At 42.4% G+C, this 23,997-nt stretch overlaps 1 protein-coding gene across 8 annotated transcripts in view; it reads left to right on the plus strand.

Annotated features, from left to right (window-relative positions):
* Positions 1–5,280: 5,280 nt before the first annotated feature.
* KLHL7 (kelch like family member 7) overlaps positions 5,281–23,997 on the plus strand; it is a 59,498-nt gene continuing 40,781 nt past the window's right edge. The window contains exons 1-3 of one of the 8 annotated variants that reach the window (XM_061165063.1): positions 13,546–13,718; positions 14,125–14,219; positions 20,796–20,926. Coding sequence is in view for 1 of the 8 variants with exons in the window: in XM_061165060.1 (XP_061021043.1) it covers positions 8,277–8,396 (120 nt within the window). In the remaining 7 variants the exon portion in view is untranslated. Of the gene's footprint in view, positions 8,397–8,493; positions 8,625–8,909; positions 9,056–13,545; positions 13,719–14,124; positions 14,220–20,795; positions 20,927–23,997 lie in introns of those variants that run through there. The other 7 variants (XM_061165062.1, XM_061165066.1, XM_061165064.1 and 4 more) reach the window with 7 other exon arrangements.

The following is a 23,997-nucleotide window of genomic DNA, read 5'->3' on the forward strand; positions in this document are numbered from 1 at the left end:
CCCCCAAAACTATACTATCACTTATAGTGGCACTGGGTTTATTCAAGCATGTGTACGCCCTCCTTTTCTGTTTGCTATAGGAGAATTCATTATTACAAAGTCTACACAACTAGTACATTGCACAAACTGTAAACTCTACACTTGCTTAAACCATAGTTTGCCATTCAATCATAGTAGGGAGGGAATTTTCCTTATGAAACAGAGAGCGGAATTATGGATACCTATTTCTCTTGATGAACCATGGTCTGACGCTAGGTTTCTATCATTTTTATTAAAAAGAGTTGTTAAAAGAACTAAACGCTTTATTGATTGGGTTATATTGGGCATTGTTAGCCTCATAACAGTCGTGTCTCTTGGCACTGTGTCAGGCATGGCCTTACATAATTCTATTCAAAATCATGAGTTCATCACTTCATGGCACCACGATTCCCATGAGCTGTGGACACAACAAGCAAAAATTGATCAGCAGATCCAGGCCCGGTTAGATGAAATAGAGGATGCTTTGATATATGTAGGAGACCAAATAAATCAATTAAAATTACAACTTAAACTGAAATGTCATTGGAAATCTACAGACTTTTGTATTACTAATTTACCCTACAATGCCTCTGAGTACCCTTGGGACTCGGTTAAAGCTCATTTGCAGTTACAGAAAACTAACATGAGTCTTGATATTGAAAAATTGAAGAAACAAATATATGACAGTTATTCTCACTCACCCCCAGAATTATATAGTTCGAAGTTTTATGATGCATTAACCTCCGCCTTGTCATCACTAGACCCTCGATCTTGGTTTCCATCTGCTCATATTGTCTCATATGTTCTAATAATTCTCATTATATGCATTGGTGTTATGGTCCTCCGACCCTCTAGGTAATACCCTCCCAAACCCAAGCTACAGGAATAAAAATGATGGCTGCAGTCCTAACACTAAAAAAGAAAAGGAGGAAATGTTGAGGGAAACTACACGACTGCCTTGAGGAGAAGGTCCTCACAAGGAACTGGCGAAGGACCAGGGCCGCCGGGCATGTCTCGATGCTTTGCCCTGGGAAGCATTTCCTGCACCTTCTAGCTGGTCATCACACAAGTTTAGAGCACTAACAGACCTTGCACCTAATGAACTCTTGTCCATCTGGTTCCAACTGGATATCTGAAAGCCACGAGGACCAAAATGCAACGCTCTTATCCTAGGTGTCAAAACCAGGACTTAAGACCCCATGGACACTCCATACCCTTGAGCTATTTTCAGACAGCTGCCCACCGCCCCTCCCCATCTCCTCCTACAAGATAGACACATCTGCGACCCCATCCTGAGGGAGCTGGGAGGGAAGAAAGGAGGGAAGATGGAGACTCCCCAGCACAGACAATCAGAGACTTGGCCTTGACTTGAGTTGTTAAGATAGGACTGCCTCCCTTCTCCAGCTGGCAGGAATAATGACCCTGGGGAGCTCAAGCCCCCGGGGGAGGAGGAACTTATGGCTTTTACGACTGCCTGAGAATAGTGCTGAGAATAACAAGCTTGCCTTGAGGAAAACAGATTGTCTTTTGATCCTGAGAAAATAGAGTCTATGTGTCTCATGAACTTTGTAAACTTGCTGTTATCAACTTTGTACATGCTCAAGCTCCATCTGTGTAACCTTGGTTTTTGTAAGCTATTTCCTTGCTCTCATGTATAAAAGACTCGCTGTAGAAGTAAAGTTTTGTCAGTCTTCCATAGAGGCTGTCCATGTCCTTTTCTGAGTCTACTCCGCCGAGCGTTTCACATGTGTCTTCAATGACTTACAGGATATCTTATGCATGTATTATCTCACACTTAATTTGCCTAAAACCCACCTTAACAAACCATGCTTGTAGCTGAAATTCAGCTTCTGTACCCTAGTACCAAACTGAATCTCAGAGACAGAGCTTTGGGTGAAATAGAAAACAACAGATTTATTGCTTTGCCAGGCAAGGGGAACCACAGCAGACTAATGCCCTCAAAACTATGTGGTGGCTCCAGAGGAGGTAACGAGTTTTATAGTAACAGTTCAAAGAGACGGGTGTGATCAGCTCATAGCCATTCTTCTGACTGGCTGGTGATGGGGTAATTGGGAGTCAGCATTGTCCATCTCTGGTCCAGCCAATCTGGGGTCTACATGCTTGTGGGAAGCACATAGTTAACTTTTCTGGTAGGGGTTTCAGTATCTGCAAAATAGCTCAAAGATATTGCTGGGTATATTCATTGAGTGGGGGAAACCTTGACCCTGTCCCAAGGCTGTACCGCTGTTTCTTGATTGCTCTTCTCCTGTTTCTGCATTTCCTCCCGTCCTTGATTAGCAACTCTTTGAACCTGCCCTTGGGAACTCAGGGAAGGTCATGGAAGCTGTATGAAGACTATTTCCTACAAATAAGAAATAGGCACAGAGAGACTTTTGTGCCCTGAAGACCCACAGGGTCCTGCTTGGTTTCATGCTTACAGATCAACAAGAAAAAAATATCCAAAAGAAAAATGAACAAAGGACATAGACAATACAGAAAATGCATGAAAGAAAAAACATAAATGACCAATAAACATGAAAAAATGTTCAATCTCATTACGAATTTCTAAAATAACACACACACAAAAATCACTTTTTTGCCTGTCATATTAATAAAGGTTTCTAAAACCTAGAGTTCCACTGTCATAATGTTGTAGTGAAAAGGAAAAGAGGAATGAATTTTTCTTTCCCTTTCCTGAGAACAAAGAATATAAAGAAAACAGTGAGCAGGCCTGAACATTCCTAGTTTTTTAACTTCTGCACGTCTTTAAGTTTGCTTTTCTGCCCCCTAACTCTGCAGGAGTTACAATTCAAGTTTTCTCCTTTGATTCTATGCTAAATACATCCCCTATCTGGTGTTTATCCTTACAACACCCTTCCCCTTATAGTTACATATCGGAAAGGAGGCCACAGAGCCACAGAACTGCCAGACTCAGATACTGGGTTACTGATACTTTATGACTATGTCTGAAACAATGCAAGAGGAAGAAATCAAGATCCTGTCACCTTTGTTCCTCATCACTGATCCTGAATACGAGCCCTTGCCTTATATAAGCCCCTAGACTCCTCGTGGAGGGGGAGTACATTTCTTGAGGCATGAGTCTACTGTGTTCCCTTCTCTGATGGCTGAGAATAAAAGCCATCTTTCTATTTCTTCAAGCTCTGTCTCCGCATTTTTCATTGGGCCTCAGTGGGCAGAGAAGGCAAAGATTTTGGCTGGCAATAATGATCCTGATTTAAAGCTCTTTTTCAGATAGTGATTCCAACGTCTCCAAGCCTGAAGTCAGTTTTCAGGTCTGCCTGGGATTCTTCCCTCCAGGTGAATGACCCCTCCATTCATTAGTTATCTTTACAAAAGAAACAAGGGAGGTTTTCAGACATTTAGAAAAGCTAAGAAACCTCAAAATGTCATCTACAACAGCAAATTTTACCCAATCAAGTTTCAAGCAATAGGGATAAGTCTTCTGCAAACACTTAACATACAAGTATACTTGAGATTTTTCTCTGAGAAGGACACATTACTAATTTCCCAAAGTAGTATTCCCAGGGATCCTATTTCAGGACAGAGGAGGGGGATGGTTTATAGAACTGGTTTCTGAGGAACACATTTTGGGAAATTCTGGTTAAATAACAATAGTTAATATTGTCAACTCAGTAAAGTAATACTCTTTGCCTTGCTCTGGCACCAAACTAAGTGTTACAAGAAGCACACTGACTAAAACCACCCACCCTGGCCAGGTACCATAGTAACCATTTGCATAAATTATTTTACAACAGGAGGTCCTGGTAAGGAACATGGAAGTAATAAGCCACCACCAACCAGAAAAGTGAAGTGAAAGCCACTCATTCGTGTCTAACTCTTTGTGACCCCATGGACTGTAGCCCACCAGGCTTCTCTGTCCATAGAATTCTCCAGGCAAGAATACTGGAGTGGGTTGCCATTCCCTTCTCTAGGAGATTTTCCTGACCCAGGGATTGAACCTGGGTCTGTTGCATTGCAGGCAGATTCTTTATCATCTGAGCCACCAGGGAAGCCATGTGAGACACCAGGGAAGCCCCACTGACTGGAAAAGTTCGGGAAAGGTCAAAAGGAGATGCCACTATGACCTCCCAGAATCCCTCTTGCTGACATCCATCTCGGCCGAGCAACACACACAACCACCAGGAAGGATTCTGAGTCAGAATGATAGGCCAAAGACAACCCGGAAACTAACCCCATCACCATAAAACCTGAGACGGTGAGCCACGTGGCACGGCAGTTCTGGCTTCCCTTAGCCTACTACTCATCACCCGGGTACCCCAATAAAATCTCTTGCTTTGTCAGCACATGTGTCTCCTCAGACAATTCATTTCCAAGTGTTAGGCAAGCTCCCCCTTTCGGGCCCTGGAAGGGGTTCCCCTTCCCACAACCTAAGTATTTTTGCAAACCTTATAACAGTCTCATGGTAAGTTTTATGTTTACAGATAAGGAGACTTAAACACAAGAGAGGTTAAGCAACTTGTTCAAAGTTGGTAGTCTAGAGAGTGGCATACTTGACTCTGCATCCAGGCAAGCCTTCTGCCTAACCTCTGCCGGGGTCCAGCCTCGGCAGGATCCAGGGGATACCCTCAGGATGAACGGCGTCTGCGAGAGAGAGAGAGAGAGAGAAGACACGTGAGACCAGCCTTGATAGGGCCAAGTCTGCGAGGGAGAGAGACAGAAAGAGAGAGACAGAGAGAGAATGACCAGACGGGGGTGTTTGCAGGGTCTGGCAGAGTCTGGCAATGCTTTATTTTTTACCGTGGCTTTTATACCCTAAATTAGTACATTTCTAAGGGGAAGATAAGTTTAACATTACACCAGCTTGTTCTGCATGAAACCAGGGTGTTTTCTGCATACTTCTTTGTTTATGAGGGTCTTGTACATTATCTTCTGGCCTTGGGGCCTATTAACATTTTATGCAAGTCAGATGAATGTAAACCTATTTTCTGTTTCTATGGTGACCTTAGCTGAAAGGTAGCAGTCTCATAGGGCAACAGTATAGAGTAGAAGTATAACCTTGTTAACACAAAAATTAATCCTTCTGCAGAAGTTGTCAGTTGCGTTTATCTAAGAAGTTTACCCCAGACTGACTCTGAGACTTTGGTGAGGCAGCCTCTGCCTAGCACTCCTGGCTGACAATTATCAACCATCTCATTGTTACCACACCAGGGCTAAGCTCTTATTTCTCTAGATCTTTAACTATATTAACAATGGTTTCTATAACACAACCTTAGCACATTAAAAGCAAAAAACACAGCAAGCAAAACACAGCAAACAAATGTTAACCCTATAGCTACTTTTAGAATAATTTTTCTTGTGTTTTCTAATAGGGCTTCCTCACCCCCCGAAGGGCTATGTCTGTTAGGGCCTTTATATGATCAGGTTCTTTATGTTATTTTATGATTAGGGTATTATAAGCAATCATGCATATTAGTACCAAGGGCATAAATGCATTTGCCAGACAAACTAAAATACCAGCAAAGGAATTTAAATTAAAACACTCCTTTCACCCTGGATAATCTCATAAAACACCACCACCTGGGAAACTTATTGATTAAAGTTCTAAGTAGATTCTTATTTGGGAAGAGATTGGGGAAGGCTTTCTGCCTGTGTCACAGAAATTAGGGAGTAGTCTATTGAGGCAGGCATCAGAAAGACAGATATCATCTTTAAGGTGAACGCCAGGGGCAGCTTTTCAAAATCACTGAAAACCTGATCTGCCTTGCCTGTCAGGCTTTCTCCCTCATGACCTTGTCATGGGTAGGGTCTCGTGTGTTGGCTCCCAGCAAACCTCTGTGCTATATAACTTCCATGGTCTCTTTAAGCTCTGAATCCTAAGGCTCTTCCATGACCTTTAGTGTTCCATATTCTGCAGTATGTGAAAGGACTTTTTCCAACATCAAGTAGAGAGGATGCTGTTCCTTGCTTCCTTTGCCTTATTACAGAACAGCTTTCTACCTCATCGCCTACATTTCTGCCTTTGAATCCTGGATCCTTGGTGTTTTCCAAGGCCTTAGAGTAAGAAGACAGGTTTCCACTTCCTTTCAATTAAAAAAAAAATGTTTAAGTATACTCGTTCTTCACTATTCTAGGTTATTTGATAAAGTAAACAAAATTTTCCTCTAATTCCATTAGGGGATAACTGGTTTCTATTGTCAGGGTCCACTCTAAAGTCTCAAATTACAGTTGATTCTTTAACAACAGGGGTCTGAACTGAGTATTTACACAATGATTTTTATTTTAATAAGTACATGAAGTACTACATTGGAGAAGGCAATGGCACTCCACTCCTGTACTCTTGCCTGGAAAATCCCATCGACAGAGGAGCCTGGAAGGCTGAGGTCCATGGGGTCGCTGAGGGTCGGACATAACTGAGTGACTTCACTTTCCCTTTTCACTTTCATGCATTGGAGAAGGAAATGGCAATCCACTCCAGTGTTCTTGCCTGGAGAATCCAGGGAAGGGGGAGCCTGGTGGGCTGCCGTCTATGGGGTTGCACAGAGTCGGACACGACTGAAGTGACTTAGCAGCAGTAGCAGCAAGTACTACATGATCCACAATTGATTGAATCACCTGTTGCAGAACCATGGATATGGACGGTTCACTATGGGATTCTGAGCATTTGTGGATTTTGGTATCCCCAACAGCTTCTGGACCCAACCCCCTGCAAATACTCAAGGATGACTGTCTTGACTAGTTAAAACCAAAGATCTGAGAACATTTAGATCAAAAAAAAATTATAAGGTACACAGAGGTATAAATGTCTTATTCTTTTGTAAGAATGCTTAAATTTTGTGGTTTTTTTTTTTTTTGGCTGCACCTTCCTCCTCCAGGGATCCAACCAGAACCCCAGATGAAAGCAGTAGAAGCACAGAGTCTTAAACATGGACCACCCGGAAACTCCCTTTTTTAAAACATTTTTTTGCTTAGATTTTTTGTTTGTTTGTTTTTGGAGGGCCTTATAAGCCCGGCGGGCTGCCGTCTATGGGGTGGCAGAGAGTCGGACACGACTGAAGCGACTTCGCAGCAGCATAAGCCACTTGCTCTTTCATTTGATTTATACTATATTGCTTTCTCCTAATCAAGAGAAAGCATAATGCTTTGACAGAGTAAATTATTTTACTTAAAGCATGTTTCTATATATTCCTATATGCTTGCATGCATGCTAAGTCGCTTCAGTCGTGTCTGACTCTGTGCGACCTTATGGACAGCAGCCCTCCAGGCTCCTCTGTCCACGGGATTCTCCAGGCAAGAATACTGGAGTGGGTTGCCATCTCCTTCTCCCATATTCCTATACAGACCTAGGTAGAAAATTAAAGGGATATGTATAAGTTTTCAAAGTGTAAATTTCAAATAATCTTATATTATAGATATTATATGCTAGAAATAATATGACGTATAGGTACAAAAAGCATCTCATGAGTTCTATGATTACTTGGGGAAGCCTAATTGGAGGTTTCTGGAGCTGACACCTGATCGTTTCAAACTCTGAAAAGTAAACCAGCCTAAGCAGGCAGGCGTTCCACATGAAGGAAACACCCATGGGGGCTGTGTATCCTTGCTTTATGACTCCCAGGCAAATAAACCTTGTTCTCCATGCGATAAACCTTTAACTTGCAGTACGTGGTAGTCTTCCCCCATTTAATACTGAGCGCCTACAGCATGTCATTCAGCCGTGAAGAAACACCAACGCTGGTCCTTACGGAGTTTACGCTAACGGGACGCTCTTTAATGCCTTCTATCACCCAGTTATTCCCAAAAGATAATCTCGCCACGTCAGCCAAATTTGTAAAACCTTCCTTGGGCAGAGGGAAAGGAACGCGCAACTTCAGACCAGCTGGAAACGCAAACAGCCGGCGCACGGAATGGACGTTGGGCACCTGGCCTGCAGCCGCTCCGAGCGGCGCGCGGCTCTGACGCGCAGACCCCGCCCCCAGTCCTCCTCAGCGGCCCCGCTCCCTCGAGCTAAGTGCGCAGGCTCCGCCTCCGGGCTCCGGTTCTGCTGGAGACGCAGCCCCGCGACTACATCGCCTTCCAGCGATCTTCTGAGCGCGTCGTCTGGTCTTGTCCTACCGCAGTGGCTGCGCTGTCGCCTGCGCGTTCGCAGGCAGGGTGGTACCGCCAGCCAGTCTCCAGCCTCGGGGGTTTGGTGAACACGAGCCGCAGCGTGCCTGGAGAGTGCAACCCCTCGCCCGGCCCGGCGAGTCCCGGGCGTGAGCCGCGCTGACCGAGGGAGGATGGCAGCCTCTGGGGTAGAGAAGAGCAGCAAGAAGAAGACCGAGAAGAAACTTGCTGCTCGAGAGGAAGCCAAATTGTTGGCAGGCTTCATGGGCGTCATGAATAACATGCGGAAACAGGTACCGCCTCTGTGGGAGTGACCGTCGGCGTGGGGGAGGTGGTCCGGGGCTTGGGCCCCTGACGGACCCGGCTGAAACCCGCGCCCCGTGGATCGCGACCCTCTTCTTCCTCTGCCCTCGCCCTTCCTTGCGTTTTCGCACGCCGGCGAAGCAGCTGCTGGCGGAGGGTCGCGTTAAACAGCTCTCCAGCAGAAGTGCCTCGTTGTCCGCCGATGCTGTGGCTCCCAGGTCAGACTCCTAGGGGACCTCTCGGGCTGGCGTCCGGCGTCGAGTATCGGTTGTATAACAGCTGTGCCCTAGTTATCTCTTTGTGAGCCGAGCATCCCTCCATTGGCCAGCCGTTTTTAGATGTCGTGAGATCTCGTGCGGAGAATCCCATTGGCACAGCCCAAACCGAAGCCCTCGAGGAAGGGAGAAGCGTTGCTGGCCCTGACATCAGCTCCTCTTAAATAAGGATCCCCGCCTCCCTTCTGTGTTACCGGGGTGGAGCTAGGAGAAGACAGAGTGTCCTGTACGTGTTAATTTAGAGCAGAAACAGTCGTGGATAAATTTCCGTGCCATCCATTAAGGGTCCCTTGCGCCTCTGTTATTAAGAGGAGTCTTTGTTCTGTCTTTGATGTGTGGCGTTTTAGTGACAGTCTTCAGCACGTCGGCGAAAGGTGGGTTGTGAAAAGAACGGGTTTTAACGCCAAAGAATGTAGACCAGAGACTCTGTTTGTTTGGAAATGCTTCTTAGACCAGTACGCATAGAAAAGTCGCTTGGTCATTTTCTCATCCTGGAAGCTTTGTTTCTAGAAATGTGCGTCCAGGGAGCTCTGTGGGAATGTTTCAGTTTTGTGTCTGTGGTCCTGTTTTTCATGACAAAAGCAGGATGTGAGTGTAACTGCAAAACCTAGCTTGCTCATTTGGTGGTGCTGAAACTGCACAAACCAGATCGGGACTTAATTGAGAGCAGCTGGTCTCAACTTAATTGAGGGCAGCTGGTCTCCGGACTTTAATGAAGGTCAGGTTCTTCTTTCCTGCGGCTTTGTAGAACCTTAGTTCCTCAGGTAGGGATTGAACCAGCGTCCCCAGCAGTGAAAGCCAAAGTCCTAACCCCTGGGCCGCCAGGGAATTCCCAAAGCTCAGTATCTTTGTCTTATGGCAGAAGGAATTCAGTGAAGTGATAGGTAAGAAGTGGATTTCTTTAGAAATGCACAACCCATAGACAGAATGCAGTCTGGCTCAGTACCTGAAAATGCACCTCGAATATCATTAGTTTTCCTGGGCTCGATCATTTCATAGGCTAATGAGTGGGAAGATTATTCCAGCGGTTTCAGGGGAAGGGGTGGAGATTTCTGGGAGCTGGGCCGTCACCCACTTTTTGGCCTTTTATGGTTAACCTCAGAAGAGTCAGGGCACTGGTGGGTGTGTCATTTAGTTTGTGCTAATGCGTTACAGTAAGTGTGTAGTGAGGCTCAAGGTCCACTGGAAGTCGAATCTTCCACCATCTTGGACCAAGTTGGTTTTAACCAGTTTTTGTCATGTCGTGTGGCTCTGCCACCCTTTCCTACCGTATCTGTTCTGATGGGAATATGGACAATAGTAGAGGAATTTTAAGATTTTTTTTTTTTTTTGAAGATAATAATCAGTGGTGTCTTTAAGCAAACTCTGCTGGCATCTTGTTTTTGTTCATTAGCTCCTGACATTGTGCATGAGTGCAATAGATGGTAGTGGGAGTGCATTTAAATCTTTCCCGGTCTTTGGGCTGAAGTAGCTGTGAATGCCTGAATTCAATATTTTATGTAACTTTCATGCATGTATTTAAATGTATACATTCATGTTCCTTTCTTTTTTATTTTATTTTATTTTATTTTATTTTTTATTAGTTGGAGGCTAATTACTTCACATCATGTTCCTTTCATGTGAACCTTTTTTATATTTACGACACCACTGACTTCACATTACTGGTGCATTTAACTAGTGTCTGCCTCTAAAAGGTAAATGAACCCTAGATAACTAGTGCCCAGATTTGTTTCCAACAACCCTTCCATTCCCCCAAATACGTGTTTTTCATATGCAGAGTATAGCATTGTAAAGCATTGCCTCATTCTGTAAATAGGGTGCAACTGGGTTGCAGCATCAAATGTCTGCTTGAGAAGGAGGGGATTGTCCGAGACTATGTTTAGCTTTGGGGGTTTAAAATTGATTCATAACCATTTCTTAGACTTAGCCTTAAGCAATATGAGTATCTGTTTATTTATTGTTACAATAGAAATACAGTTACTAAAGTACCAGGATTCTGTTACTGAGTGGGAAGGGAAAAATGGATGCTGGATGAGCCATCAGGAATTTCTTCCACAATGGTTAACTGGCCCTTATCCGCCAGTTTCTGCTTTTTGTCGATGGCTTTGCTAACAGTTCTCCAGTAGCATTTTTACCAACTTCTTGGAATCCTGCATCTTTTGTAAGATGTGCAGTTTGACTTTGCAGTTCATTTACGTTGTACACGTATTGTTCTGTTTGACATAATACAGAAGAGGCTCACCAAGAAGGACTGACAAGGGCAGTTGATGGGAAGTGGCAGGAGGAGAAGCTAGGGTAAGCTAGAGGAGGAATGTTGGAGTGAGGACCAGTTTTAAAATTGTCATTGTTCTCTGGTGAATACTTTTGTGTTATTACTATTTTTCGCTTTCCCTTATGTCCTCATTACTTTGAAAATGGGATGACAAGGGCCCGTCTGTACACACCGAGAAACATCCCTACAAGAATTGAAGACTACTGTGAACTTATAATTCCTGAATCCAATTCCTGCTCTATCATTAAGTAGTTCTGTGATCTTAGACAATAGGATTTAGGTCATTTCATCTCTCTGTGGCATTGCAGCCAATCTGTATGTAGTGGTGAAAGGGGATGCTGCTGAGCCAGCAGCCTCAGCTTCCTGTGAAGCCTTTTCTTTCATTATCCTTGCAGTCATTCCTAGCCTCCTGTTTTTAAGTAAACTTGACGATGAAGTGTAAGATTCACAAAAAGGATCCAGATCATAAATGTGCAGCTCAAAGAATTATTGCAAAATGAACATACCCCCTCCAAGAAAAAGAACATGACTCGTACACCAGAGGTCTCCCTCTTATGCCCTTCTCAGTTGCTACCTCCTCAAAGGTAACCACAATTCTGATTTCTACTACCATAGACTTGTTTTTCCTGCTTTTGAACTTGTGTCCATGGAATCATAGAGTATTTACTCACGTGTCTTGGTTTCTTAAAGCTCACATCTTGTTTGTGAGATTTATATATACTGTTGTGTGTTGCTGTAGTCCATCTTCATAGTATGGAGTTTGCATACATACAAACTTGCATGAACATTGCATGAACACACTGCGATTTATCCCTTCTATCATGTTGGGTATTTGGGATTATTAAAACTAGTACTACTTTGAACATGTCTTTTGATGTGTACCCGCATGCCTTTGTTGGGAAATACCCAAGAATGGAGTTGCTGAGTCATAAGGCAGGCTACATCCCACTTTACTCAGTATAGGGGTACAATTTCTGAAGTTGTGCCAGTTCACACTTCAGCCAGTTCTGTATGACAGAGGCTTTTGCTCTGTCTTAGCCAACACTTGGTATCGTCAGTCTCGATGATGTTAGCCATTCTAGTGGCTGTATGGTAGCATCTTATTTTGTGGAGTGCCTTGTCATTTTTCCAGCTTTTTGTTTAGGTTCACGTTATCTGTTACACTCGAAAGGGGCTCTTCAAAGCAGGGCAGGGTCCTTAGTCACTACTGCACATCGCCAGTGCTGATGCTGTTCGGTAATGAAGTCCAGAAGACCCTTATCAGCTGAGAGATGTTTTGAGAACTTTGAGTACCACTATAGTTCAGTTTCCTCAGGTTAAATGAGTTGAAGAATAATTAGAATGTAAGAGCTTATGTCAAAGCCCCATTGAGAGTGAAGTGAGAGAACCGCAAAGCTAATTTTGAGGACTGGATGCTTGCTGAGCAGTCACCCCAGTGCTCTTATTATTACTAAAATAACTCAGCCTCTGTATACTCACTTCTCCAAGACTGTCAGTTATAACACGTCGGTAATCCTCAGGGTCTCCTGCAATGATCTAAGCCTTCTGCATCAAATCCTCAATAATAGAAACACTTCTCAAGCACTTACTTTGGATATAGCAGCCATTCTGCTAAGTGTTTTACATGCTTTTCTCATTGAGTTTTCATAACAACACCCATTGACAACTCCCTATTATTCAGACCTCCCTATCCTTAACTCTTCTCCATTTTCTCTTGTTGTCTGTCCGGTTTAGGAGATATCTCTCTCTCTCTTTGCTCTCTTTTCAGTGTCCCGAGCTTTCTTGGCCCTCTGTCCTTTTTTTCACATCCTTTGGGCAAACAGCACTGATGACTGTTCACCTTTGTGCAAGGCTTCCAAGCTCAGCTGAAGAATATCCCATTACTGGGCAGCCCTCCACCGGGTGAGTCCTGACTTCACCTGGCCTGGCAGTACTACTTACTGGTGAGCAATCCCACTTATCCATTTATTTTACTGTTTCCCTCTAACCTGAACCCTTAGTCTGTATCCTTACTTTCAGTAGATCATCCCTCTTTTGACATCACAAATAAATAGAAGTCATTCGTCTGGAACTATCTGTCTTTCATCTTTCCACCACCAAATCTGTAAACTTGTTTTTGGCACTTTTTAAAAATTCTGCTCCTGCTAGTGACTAAGGCCATTGAAAGCCAGTACTTCCATCTGGGCCTTGACTTTCTCAGTACTAATCAGAAAAGTTGCTGCACCATTGATTACTCTATCCTTGTTAGGCGTCATTAACTTCTCCTCTGCTGGAGTCTAGCTATCAGCATTTAGGCATGTTTTAACCTCTCTAGCTTTTTTTTTTTTCCCCTCTCTAGCTTTTAAACCAACCAACAAACCAATCCTCTTATTCTTTGTCTCAGTAAGTAAGTAAGTAAGTAAAGTCACTCAGTCATGTCCGATTCTTTGCAACCCCATGGACTAGCCTACCAGGCTTCTCCCATGGGATTTTCCAGGCAAGAGTACTGGAGTGGGTTGCCATTTCCTTCTCCAGTTTGTCTCAGTAGTTCCCTGTAAATACCTCTCTCCCTCTTTGGCTCACTGGTTATCGGTTCTCCTGTTTCACTTTGGCTTTTTAACTCATCCATTCAGGTGAATATCTGTTGAGAATCCATTGTGTGAGACCTACTTAACATAAAATGGCAGGTACCAGAGACTGGTAAAAGGCCAGAGTGACTGGAGCACAGAACATAGCGGGAAGATGGTGAAAGATGAAAATGGACAAGTTACTAGAGATCTACCCAGGTATAGCCTCATAAGTCAAGTTAGTGGGTTTTGCCTTTTTTTCTGATACCCTTTCAAATATGTGAGAAGAGGAAAAGGTGTTATCAGTTTTTCTTTTGGCAAAGATGATTGACTGCTCTTTGAATTAAGTGAGTTAACTCAGTAGTTGCTGACAGACCTCAACAGAAGTTCCCAGTGAGATGGTCCTTTGGACAGAGGTGAGAGCAGCAACAGCAATATCAATGAAGTTGTTGTTCAGCCACTGAGTCTTGTCCAAGTCTTTGCAACCCCATGGACTGCAGCAGACCAGGCTTCCTTGTCCTTCTGTCTCCTAGAGCTTGCTCAAACTCATGTTCATTGAGTCAGTGATGCTGTCTAACCATCTCATCCTCTGCCACCCCCTTCTTTTACTCTCAATCTTTCCCAGCATCAGGGTATTTTCCAGTGAGTCGGCTCTTCGTGTATCAGGTGGCCAAAGTATTGGAGCTTCAGCAAAGGTGATATGTTCAAGAGATTTAGGAGGTAAGATCAACAGGTTAGTGATAATAACCATCCTGTGTGGTTGTGATGACTAACTTAGATAATCAAATTCAGATAACTTAAAACAGGACCTGATAATGAGTAAGGTCTCAATAAAAGTTGGCTGTTTTTTTGTTTTTGCTTTCGTGAAGGTGGTGATTGATTGAATGCTGAGGACTTCTGTACAGGATGTCATTCATGGTCCCCAGGGTTCTAGAGTGCATAACTAAATGAATCATGACATTGTTTACTAAGAGAGGAGATATTAGAAATGGACCACAGCTTTTTTTTTTCAGATTAAGGCTTTGAGGAAAAGGTAATTTGCATTTTAATTGGTTCACAGTGCTGCTGAGACATTGAGGTATCTGAGTTGACAGGTCTGGAGAGTTGTGGGTTAAAAATAGGAATTTATGGATTACCTGAAGATAGAAGATAACTTCACTGAAGCTGTGGAGAGTTAAGAGACTAGGATAAAGGTTGGATAGGGAATGAGCCTGTAAGGAAAACAAAAACGGAATGGCCAAAAGAGTAGGAGGAAAGTGAGAGTTCTGAGACTCAGAGAAGAAATTGTTTCAGAAAGAAGATGGCAAAATTTGAAGCCTATGAGGAGTCAGTAAGATAAGAACTAAAAATGCTTGTAGGATGTATTAACAAAGAGGGGTGTCTTGACTGTGATGAGTTGTTTTGACGAGACAAATGGAAGTCAGATTAGTGTGAGTAGGCTATCAGAAAATCGAGACAGTTCATTTGAGAAATTTGACCCTAAATGGAGAGAGGGAGTCAAATGAAGGCTTTTGATGTTACTTGTTTAAATGGGAGATATGTATATGTGGGTTTAGAAACTCAAATGAAAGAATTCATTTGAGATGGAGAAGTTGAGTTTATGTGAGACAGAATGGGTAGTTGATAATTCCTGAGATGAAGTCCAAAGTAAAGGTGAGTAATCTCAAATGGAAGGAGGATGGTCCCTCTTCCATAGGAATAGGAAGGAAAAGAGGGTTGTTAAGTGTGTAGATGGGTATGTTTGGAATCAAGAGACTGAGGGAGTTTCTGTCTAGAGACTTTTGGGAGCTTACTGCATTCACTGCAGGCTGGAAGCTGAGCAGGCATGGCAAACAGGGGGAACAAGGGATTCTTTGGAAACTAGGCTGCAAAACCCCGGAGCCAAGGTTACCACGCAGGGACAGTCTTGATGACTAGCTCATGCCACCATAAAGACATCTCCGTCCCCCACACTCTGCCCTATCTTACCATCATTCACTCAGGTTTCAAAATCCTGGAAGTAGGTGTCTAATTGGCTGGCCTTTGATTATTTGCCAGATTAGGTCTTTGCTAAGGTGTGAATAGAAGAACTGTCTGACTTACAGGTTCCATAATGAGAGGCAGACTCTGAGAATTGCCCTCTCTCCAGGATAGTTCATAATGAGGATTTTTTTCCCCAGAAATGAGAGTTTGGAGTTCTAATGGGTGGGGGAAATTGGAAGCTAGATTGCCAGGATCCACAGATATCTACTATGACCTCTACTTTCGGCTGTCCAATACAAACATGCATGCTCTTATTCTCATTCCTATAATTAAAAAATATGTATATATACCACCAAATTTGTTTTTCACTTATAGCATCTAGCTCCAGGATCACTTAGTGATATCCATTCCTTCTAAGTCACTTTAAGATCCTAAGGGCTATATATGATAATTGACACTTTATATGATCTTAGAGGGGAAGGGCAACTTTTATGTAAATATTTTATAAAAAAGAAAAAAAGTAGAAGCCACATTCATTGTTTATCATGGTTTATTAATTGTTGTATGTGTGACTTCTTTCTTCACTGGCCATCCTGTTCTTTGTCTTTAGCCAACCCCTCAAGTTTCTTTAGCTGATGGGGTGGTGACCTGATCTGTTCTTCCTAGGTATCTTGAACCTTTGAACTTCCCTGTATAGGTTTACTTTAGTCTTAATATTAACATTTACCACTACATTTGGCAGTATCAGTGTTGCCTCTGGGATTTGATTTTCTGTTACTTAAAAGCTGACTAGTTGGCCTGTTACTGTTGGGTGGATGCTGGCAGAAGACGTGAGACTCCTCGGTCCGGGGCAGCAGACTTGGTTATTCACTGCACAGCATCCGCAGCCTCCGAGTGTATGCACCAGTCCCCCTTCCCCAGAAGCACCACGAGGGTGACGTGGTGGGCCCGGATGTATATTACACGCACAGTGGGTTTGTGCTGGAGCTAAGAAATGAACACTGGGTTTAAGGAATCTGCCAATTTTATAGCAAACCACAGGCAAGCTTGCTTTTTATCCTGGAAGGGCGACATTGTCTCACCATCATGGTTACTTTCTGCCAGCAAAACCCTGAGAAATGTTGGCTTGGGTAGAAAGAGACAGAACCTTGCATTCTTGGCCTGTCCAGGACCTCGAGAACCATAGAGGATTGTCTCTCCCAACAACCAGAAGGAATCCAATGGGGGTCCCTTGAGTTCCAGTCATCTTTTGTCTCATGGAGAAGAGCAACAATTTTTTTTCTTGATGGCCAGGATCAGGCACCTACCCCACTGTAGTAACTTTTTACCCAGTGGCACAAGGAGGCCAGAATGGCCAGGTCACAGTTTTAACTTTGAATTCTGTGGAAATGCTGTTTTATCACTTCATTAAATGATTCTTTTCCTAGGTCCCCAAATCTTTAAACTGCTAGCAGAACCCACCTCCAAAAGGACTAATTGCTGAGATCAGAAACAAAAGTTTTGTAAATGAATCATTAAGCATATTCCATACCTTGGTTGCCAGGCTAGTTCTGGCTAGAAACCATTCTGTCTGTACAAATTAAATGAAATCAGATCATTTGAAAGTGGATTCAGCTGCTTAAAGAAAAAGCTTTGAAAACCACTGATCCAAGGTTTTTCCCTGAAAAAAAAGAATAAACTGCGTGTGTCTGTGTGGTTTTTGAGAACAGAATATTTCTGATCATCACTTCTCTCGAAGGAAAAGCACAAGGTATCTTGAGTTCACATCTCTCTTCCTAATTTTACCCAACAATAGAGAAGTTGCTAGTAAAATTAAATTAGAACAAAAGACATTGCTGTTTTATTAATGATGAGATTCCTCACATACTTCTGCTTGAGTTCCCCATCTGCTCAATAGGACAGGTAAGATGTGTCTTACGGTGGACTCTGTATGCTGGACTTGGGCCCAGCCATCCACCCCACTGCCCCCTTTGTAGGACACATGAATATTCAGATTATAAAATTTAGATTATTGGAGTTTACAAGGTGTTCTTCTCAAGCAAAGCCTCATCTTCCAACTTTATTTCACTAGAGAAGCACTGACTATGGGGGATTACCAGGTAGTTGCTCATCTGTCAGCAGGGTGTTTTATTATGTCTCATTTGGCTGTTGATCTTTATATAAACTCCCTGAGTTGAGAATCTTAGAGCTGGACAGTAGAACCCAGGCACCAGATCTCTTCCCAGACGTTAACTGGACAAAGTACTGTGAGCTCGTATTCCCAGGGCTGCTTCGTCTTCTCGGTGTTCTGTTACTGGCACACGGAGCGCTTTGCTCTGTCTCAGATGCTGACGAGGCATCCTCTATCAACTGACTGTTCCTTTGTGTAGCCTCTGAAGAACAGTTCAGGAAGTTATTTAATTTTTCACTCCAGAAAGCTGTGGAATGCAGAAAGGTGTGAAATGGGTAGATACCTATTAACTCTAGACTTGAAAGGTCACTTGCGTTTCTCATCTCAAATTTTTCTCAGCCAAGATGTCATTCATAGCTCTCTAGATTGTCTACAGTGAACAAATGACAGTACTGTCTAATTCCACACTAGCAACAAAATCCCCCAAGTCTGTCTGTCACGAACCCCCTTATTGTTGAATTCCCACATCTGTAATCTCCCTGTCAATTAAAGCAGTTGAAATGCAAAAGTCTGCTCTCCCTATTTTCTTATGCTGCTTAGTGTCAGCCATAAGGCATTCACTTAAGTGTTAAGGTCAAGTCAGGATAACTTCTTCAGCATCTTCAGTGTAGGCTGTCTTCCATCAGAATAGATTGTTAATTGAGCACTTGCAGAACTTTTCCAATTTCAAAGTAGTTTGTGTCACATTTTCAGTATGGCAGAGGGTCTCTAGGACTTTTAAGATTAGTATAGTGTCATCCCCATCCCCACAAACTTGAAACTATACAAGCACATCTCCCATCTCTCAATAAATAGTAAAGATGTTGACACATTATTATATGGTCCTAACCCACATTATTGTTGCCAGCCAAAAACAGAGCAGAAACTTTGTTTCTGGTGAAACAGTTTTCAAAGAAAAGAAAATCTTGGCTTTTGATTTTGACAGATTGCCAGCTTTTGTCAGCTGTCTGTAATTGATAGACCCTAAGACTAAACTCAGCCTGGAGGAATCACTTTGATCAGGAGGCTAATGGGCACACCGTTTCCTGGAGAAGGAATTTCATCTATGCATAATAATGCTTTGTTGGCATAGGATACATTGTTTTCCATGGAAATTTGCCAGCGGAGCCTCTCAGCTGCTGGGTCTGCTAGAGTGTCTCTTTCAAACCCTTGTGGTCCATCCTGCGCCTTTAAGATTAATTTTCAATTCTTTTTTGAACCCTGTGTCCCTGGCAACTCAGTGCCAAAATAGTTGAGTTTTGTCTAGTGACAAAGTCTTCCCTCCTGTTTGGGAGGAGAGGGATTCACATTGTAACGGGCGGTTGTGCAGAGCAGTTTGTGGCCTTGAATCCTCTACAGTTCTGATCCTCCTGGTTGTTCTGCACCTTTTTGTCCTCATTACAATCCTCACCTGCTGTGAAATTCCTTATATATTCAGATATATGTATGTGTAAAATACATTGAAGTATAGTTGCTCTACGGTGTAGTTTCAAGTGTACAGCAGAGTGATCCAGTCTCCTTCTATGTATTAATCTTAGTTCATGGAAGAGCCTTTTCTTTTTTTCCCCTCCGTTTGTCTCAGCTGGAGCGAGACCTTTAACAGACTCCTCTAAGGCCTGCGTCCTTTACAGTGTGCTCTTCGAAACCTTGCCTTTCTTCATCTTTTGTTTGCCAGGCCTTGAAAACTTGGTGGTAGCAGACACATTCCTTTCTGTTTCCTATTTGTGTCGAAGTGGGCGGTGTCTTTGTGTCCATTTGTTCCTTCCAGACAACTCCAGCTGAGTTGTTAACGTGTTTAAGTTGAATACTTTCCTATCCTGTAGAGCTAACATTGCTTAGATCAAATGCCTCTTTTCCTTTTCATTTTGGCCCCAGATGTTTTGCTAACCTACTTCTTCTACTGCTGCTAAGTCGCTTCAGTCGTGTCCGACTCTGTGCGACCCCATAGATGGCAGCCCACCAGGCTCCCCCGTCCCTGGGATTCTCCAGGCAAGAACACTGGAGTGGGTTGCCATTTCCTTCTCCAACTTCTTCTGCTAGTGCCTTTCAAAGTCTATAGACATTGCCATGGTAGAAAATATAAGAGGTCTGTGTTAGGTTTACTGCCAACCCTTAACCACCCTCAGTAAGGTAATTTTAATTATGGGGAAGCCCAGCATCTAACTTAGGTCTGAATTATTTGGCTCTCCTTAACGGGCTTCCCTGGTAGCTCAGATGTTAAAGCGTCTGCCCGCAATACGGGAGACCTGGGTTCCATCCCTGGGTCGGGAAGATCCCCTGGAGAAGGAAATGGCAACCCACTCCAGTATTCTTGCCTGGAGAATCCCATGAAGCCTGGTAGGCTGCAGTCCCCAGGGTCGCAAAGAGTCGGACACGACTGAGCAACTTCACTTTCAACGTGACCTAGTACTCTCCCGTAGTCTTAATTTCCAGAAACTTCGCAGATACGTTCCACTAGAGCATTTACCATTCCTGTCTTCTCACCAGATCACCTTGCAGATTATTTAATAATGCATGCAATACTTTATTGCTGATTTTCATTTCCCCTTTTCAAATCGATCTGAACTTACTGTAATCACCTACTATAGCTGTCCCAGTCTTTTGAGGGCAATCCTTTAATTATGTGTTTGATTTCTTACCTTTAGCTTTAAAAGAAATCTTATAAAAAATTCCTAGGTCAAACTTCTTTCTGAGAGAGACTGTTCAGTCTGCTCCTGAATTCCTTCTTCCTTTGTTATATATCTCTTTGGTCCACATCACCCTCATTGAATAAATAACAGCAAAAGTAACCTTTTTCCCCCTCTAATCTCATCTTTTAAAGATCAGTTGCACCAAAATTTATCTGCTTTCCTTTTCAAAGCTGTTTGACTGAGCTTGTCATATATTTCCCTTAAGGAAGGAAATCTCCTTTATTAATCTAGGTGTGTTCCTTTGTTTTTCTTTTACTTTGCCACTTGCCTTATCCTCATTATACATGTATTTAAACCCAGTGATGTTTTTCTTGCTTTTCTGAACAAATAAGATTTCTAAAGTCATGTAAAGTATTTTTTTCTCTTAACCTTTGCGTTTATTATTGCTTTGTTGAGGCTTTTCTGGGCTTCCCTGAGGCTTTTCTTGTAAATCTCAATCCAAAATGATGATTTACTCTTGTGTAATAAGGGTTCCGTTTTCATCTATCCTTTCAGTGATTTAAATCCACCACCCAACTATAGTTGAATCTACAGTCTATCCAGGGATCTGTACCCAGGGTCAACTTGAATTCACACTGGGAGGGACTGATTGCAGAACCTTGTTGACAAGCCACATAAATCCAAAGGTCAGTCATTCCTCAGTCCTCTCCTTGGGATACAGTGAAGAATAGAATTTGGAACTGCTGCTTGCATGCCTTCTCCTAACACCAACACATACTGCTGAAAGCTAGAACCTCATGCAATGCTGTGGAACTTACAGGAACCTAAAGTGCCTTTTTGCAGTCCTGTCTGGCAAATACTTAAAGAGAGCAAAAGGTCATTCCACAAACGTGTGTCTAAAATGATTGCCTTTAGGGGAGTTTTGAGGGGAGTCTTTTGAAACCAAAGGACTTTCCCCACAAAAGTGCCTAATACTTGCAAACCCTAAAGCAGCCCCAGAGTTGCTGTTTGGCTTGGTTTGAGTGTCTATCCATACTGGTTTGAGGGACCCTCTTCTGGTTATAAATATTTCAGAAATAGACACAGGAGACAGATAATGGTGACGACAGACTAGTGAGCATGGCCTTGACTTGGGCATAAAATGGGCTTCCTCCTCTTCTCCCCCTTAACTAAAAACTTTCCTACCCAACCTGAGGCAGAGCAGCTGAGGAATGGAAACAGTCCTCTCCTGCCATAGATAGAGGCAAGCCTGTCCCAGTGAATTCAGCTCTGCTTTGGGAGCAGATTCCTGGAAGAGTGAGCTGGGAAATCAGGCTCCGTGTGGTCAGTGACCTCTGCCACGCTCTTGCTCATCCTGCGGTCACTCTTCCACCAGCGACGGATGGAGAAAAGGACTGAGACTTCTTCCCAGTACTTAGCTTCACCAGAGGAAGAGAGAGCACTTTATGAGAGAGAAAACTGTTATTTATTTTCTCATAAATCGGTATCAGCCACTCCAGTACCATTTTGTCCCAGTTCTCAAATCTCTCACCACCTTTTTAAAATTAAACTTAATTTTTTTAAGAGTAGTTTTAACAGAAAAATTGAGCGGAAAGTAGTTTGCATTTACCCCTTTGGTCCCCCTGCCCCAGTTTCCCCTCTTATTAACATCTTGTCTAAGTGTGAGGCATTTGTTAAAATGGATGAGGCCTTGTTACATTATTAACCATAGTGTATCTTAGAGTTCATTCTTTGTACACTCTGTGGTTTTGACAGATGTATAATGACATATATCCATTGTTAAGAGTATCAAGCAAAACAGTCCCACTGCCTTAAACATTACCTGTGCCCCACCTCCTCACCACATACTTGAAATGGCATCTTTATCATATGCCAAATTCCCATTAATGTAGATCCCTCACATTGTTTAGGTTTATTTCTCAATATTTAATTATTTTCTTACTGCTGTGATTAGGATTTTTTTCTCATTTGTGTGTTTTTTTAAATGACATATTACTCACATCTAATTACCTTTTCATATTTATCTTCTTTGTCTAGCCACCTTACTGACTTTCCATATAAGTTCTACTAGTCTTAAATTGATTGATCTTTATTTCCGTAGTGATATGGCTAAAAATTGCAGAAAAATGTGACAGGATGTATGTATATATGTGTGTATATTTCAGACTTGAATGAGGATGCCTCTCCTGTTTCACTGTTAGATGTGATGTTTGCTGTTGGTTCTGATGAATGACCTTAAGCATACAGACACATCATTCTCTTTATTAAAGAATCTCAGGAAATGAATTTTTAATATTATCAAAGACCCTTTTGCCACATATTGAAGCTTTTCTACGTGAAAAATTTCTCTTTTAACCCATCAGTTTGATGAATTACATTAATAGAGAATATTCTTGAACCCTTCTTGCGTGCCTAGAACAATATCCTGCTGGACTCAGTTTGCAAATACTTGACGGATCTCTATATAAATCCCTGAAAGAGGAAAATAAGCAAAGAAAATGTGACCAAAATAACAACTGACAGTTTTTTTTAAAAAATGAAGGTAGCAAGGAAATAATAAATAGCATTTTATTTATTTTTTTAATAAATAGCATTTTAAAAGATAGCATATGTAAAATGAAATTAAGTTATTAGTGATAAACAGAGATTATGTTAAACTCTATTAAAAATTATCTTTGTGGGAACCTCAGGCAAAGTTACACAAAAATTATGCTTTTATAAGAGACTTAAGATTCAAAAGCTGGAAATAATAAATATAAAGATCTAACAAATATGGGAGGACATAAACAGAAATTGCAAGGTTTTTTGGTTTAATCCAATGAAGATATGTTGTTCAAAAGGTAGTTTTGTTTAAGTTTCTGTTCTTTTCGCCTCAGGCCTTTTACCTTTCATTCTCCAGCTTCCTGCCTCTCTGTCTCTTCCCATTTCCTGTTTTTTGTGCATACTCCTCTTCCCCAAGGATACATAGCTGGAGGGACCTCTCTCTTTAGGTCAGACCCATTTCTTGTTGAATAGGACCTATTAATCTATTGTAGTCCAGTCAAATAAATGTACCATTTGAATGTAAACGATTGCTCCCATTTCACCTCCTCCCATTTGCTGTATACATTAATATCCAGCTACAGATTAATCTTAGACTAAGACTAAATTGTACAAAGATCCCTCTGATTTCCCTGACTTCCTTCTGTGTCTGTTAATTCACTACACTAACATTTCCCATCCCCAAGTGTGCCTTGGGAAAGTTTTTTGCTACTTTTCAGTTTAACTTGACATTTTTCTGGAACTTCCCTTCAGCAGCCATAGGTCCCTCTCCTGTCTAATTTGCTTGCTATTCTGTCAGTATTCTTTCTTCCTCTTTTTTTCTTTCCTTCCCTCCCTCACTTCTCCCTGTCTTTTTCTCTTTCTTCCTCTTAAGCAAACTTGATCAGCTTGTTTTTGATGGTAACTGAATAGTTGGCTTGGTTTTGCTACCTAGTATTTTTTGGTGCAGCAAAACCACCTGCAAGCTATGCCTATTCTGTACCCCTTCCTCAAATAAATGGAAATAAAAATGTAAGACATTATTGGAATAACAGTGGCTTTAACTATGATCTGCATGCAATGTCTAAACAATAGTCTATAGTTCCTAGTAGTGTTAGTCGCTCAGTCCTGTCTGATTCTTTGTGACCCCATGGACTGTGGCCCACCAGGCTCCTCCATCCTTGGAATTCCCCAGACAAGAATACTGGAGGGGATTGCCATTTCCTTCTCCAGGGAA

Source organism: Dama dama, chromosome 18 (assembly GCF_033118175.1).
Source record: "Dama dama isolate Ldn47 chromosome 18, ASM3311817v1, whole genome shotgun sequence".
Lineage (NCBI taxonomy): Eukaryota > Metazoa > Chordata > Mammalia > Artiodactyla > Cervidae > Dama > Dama dama.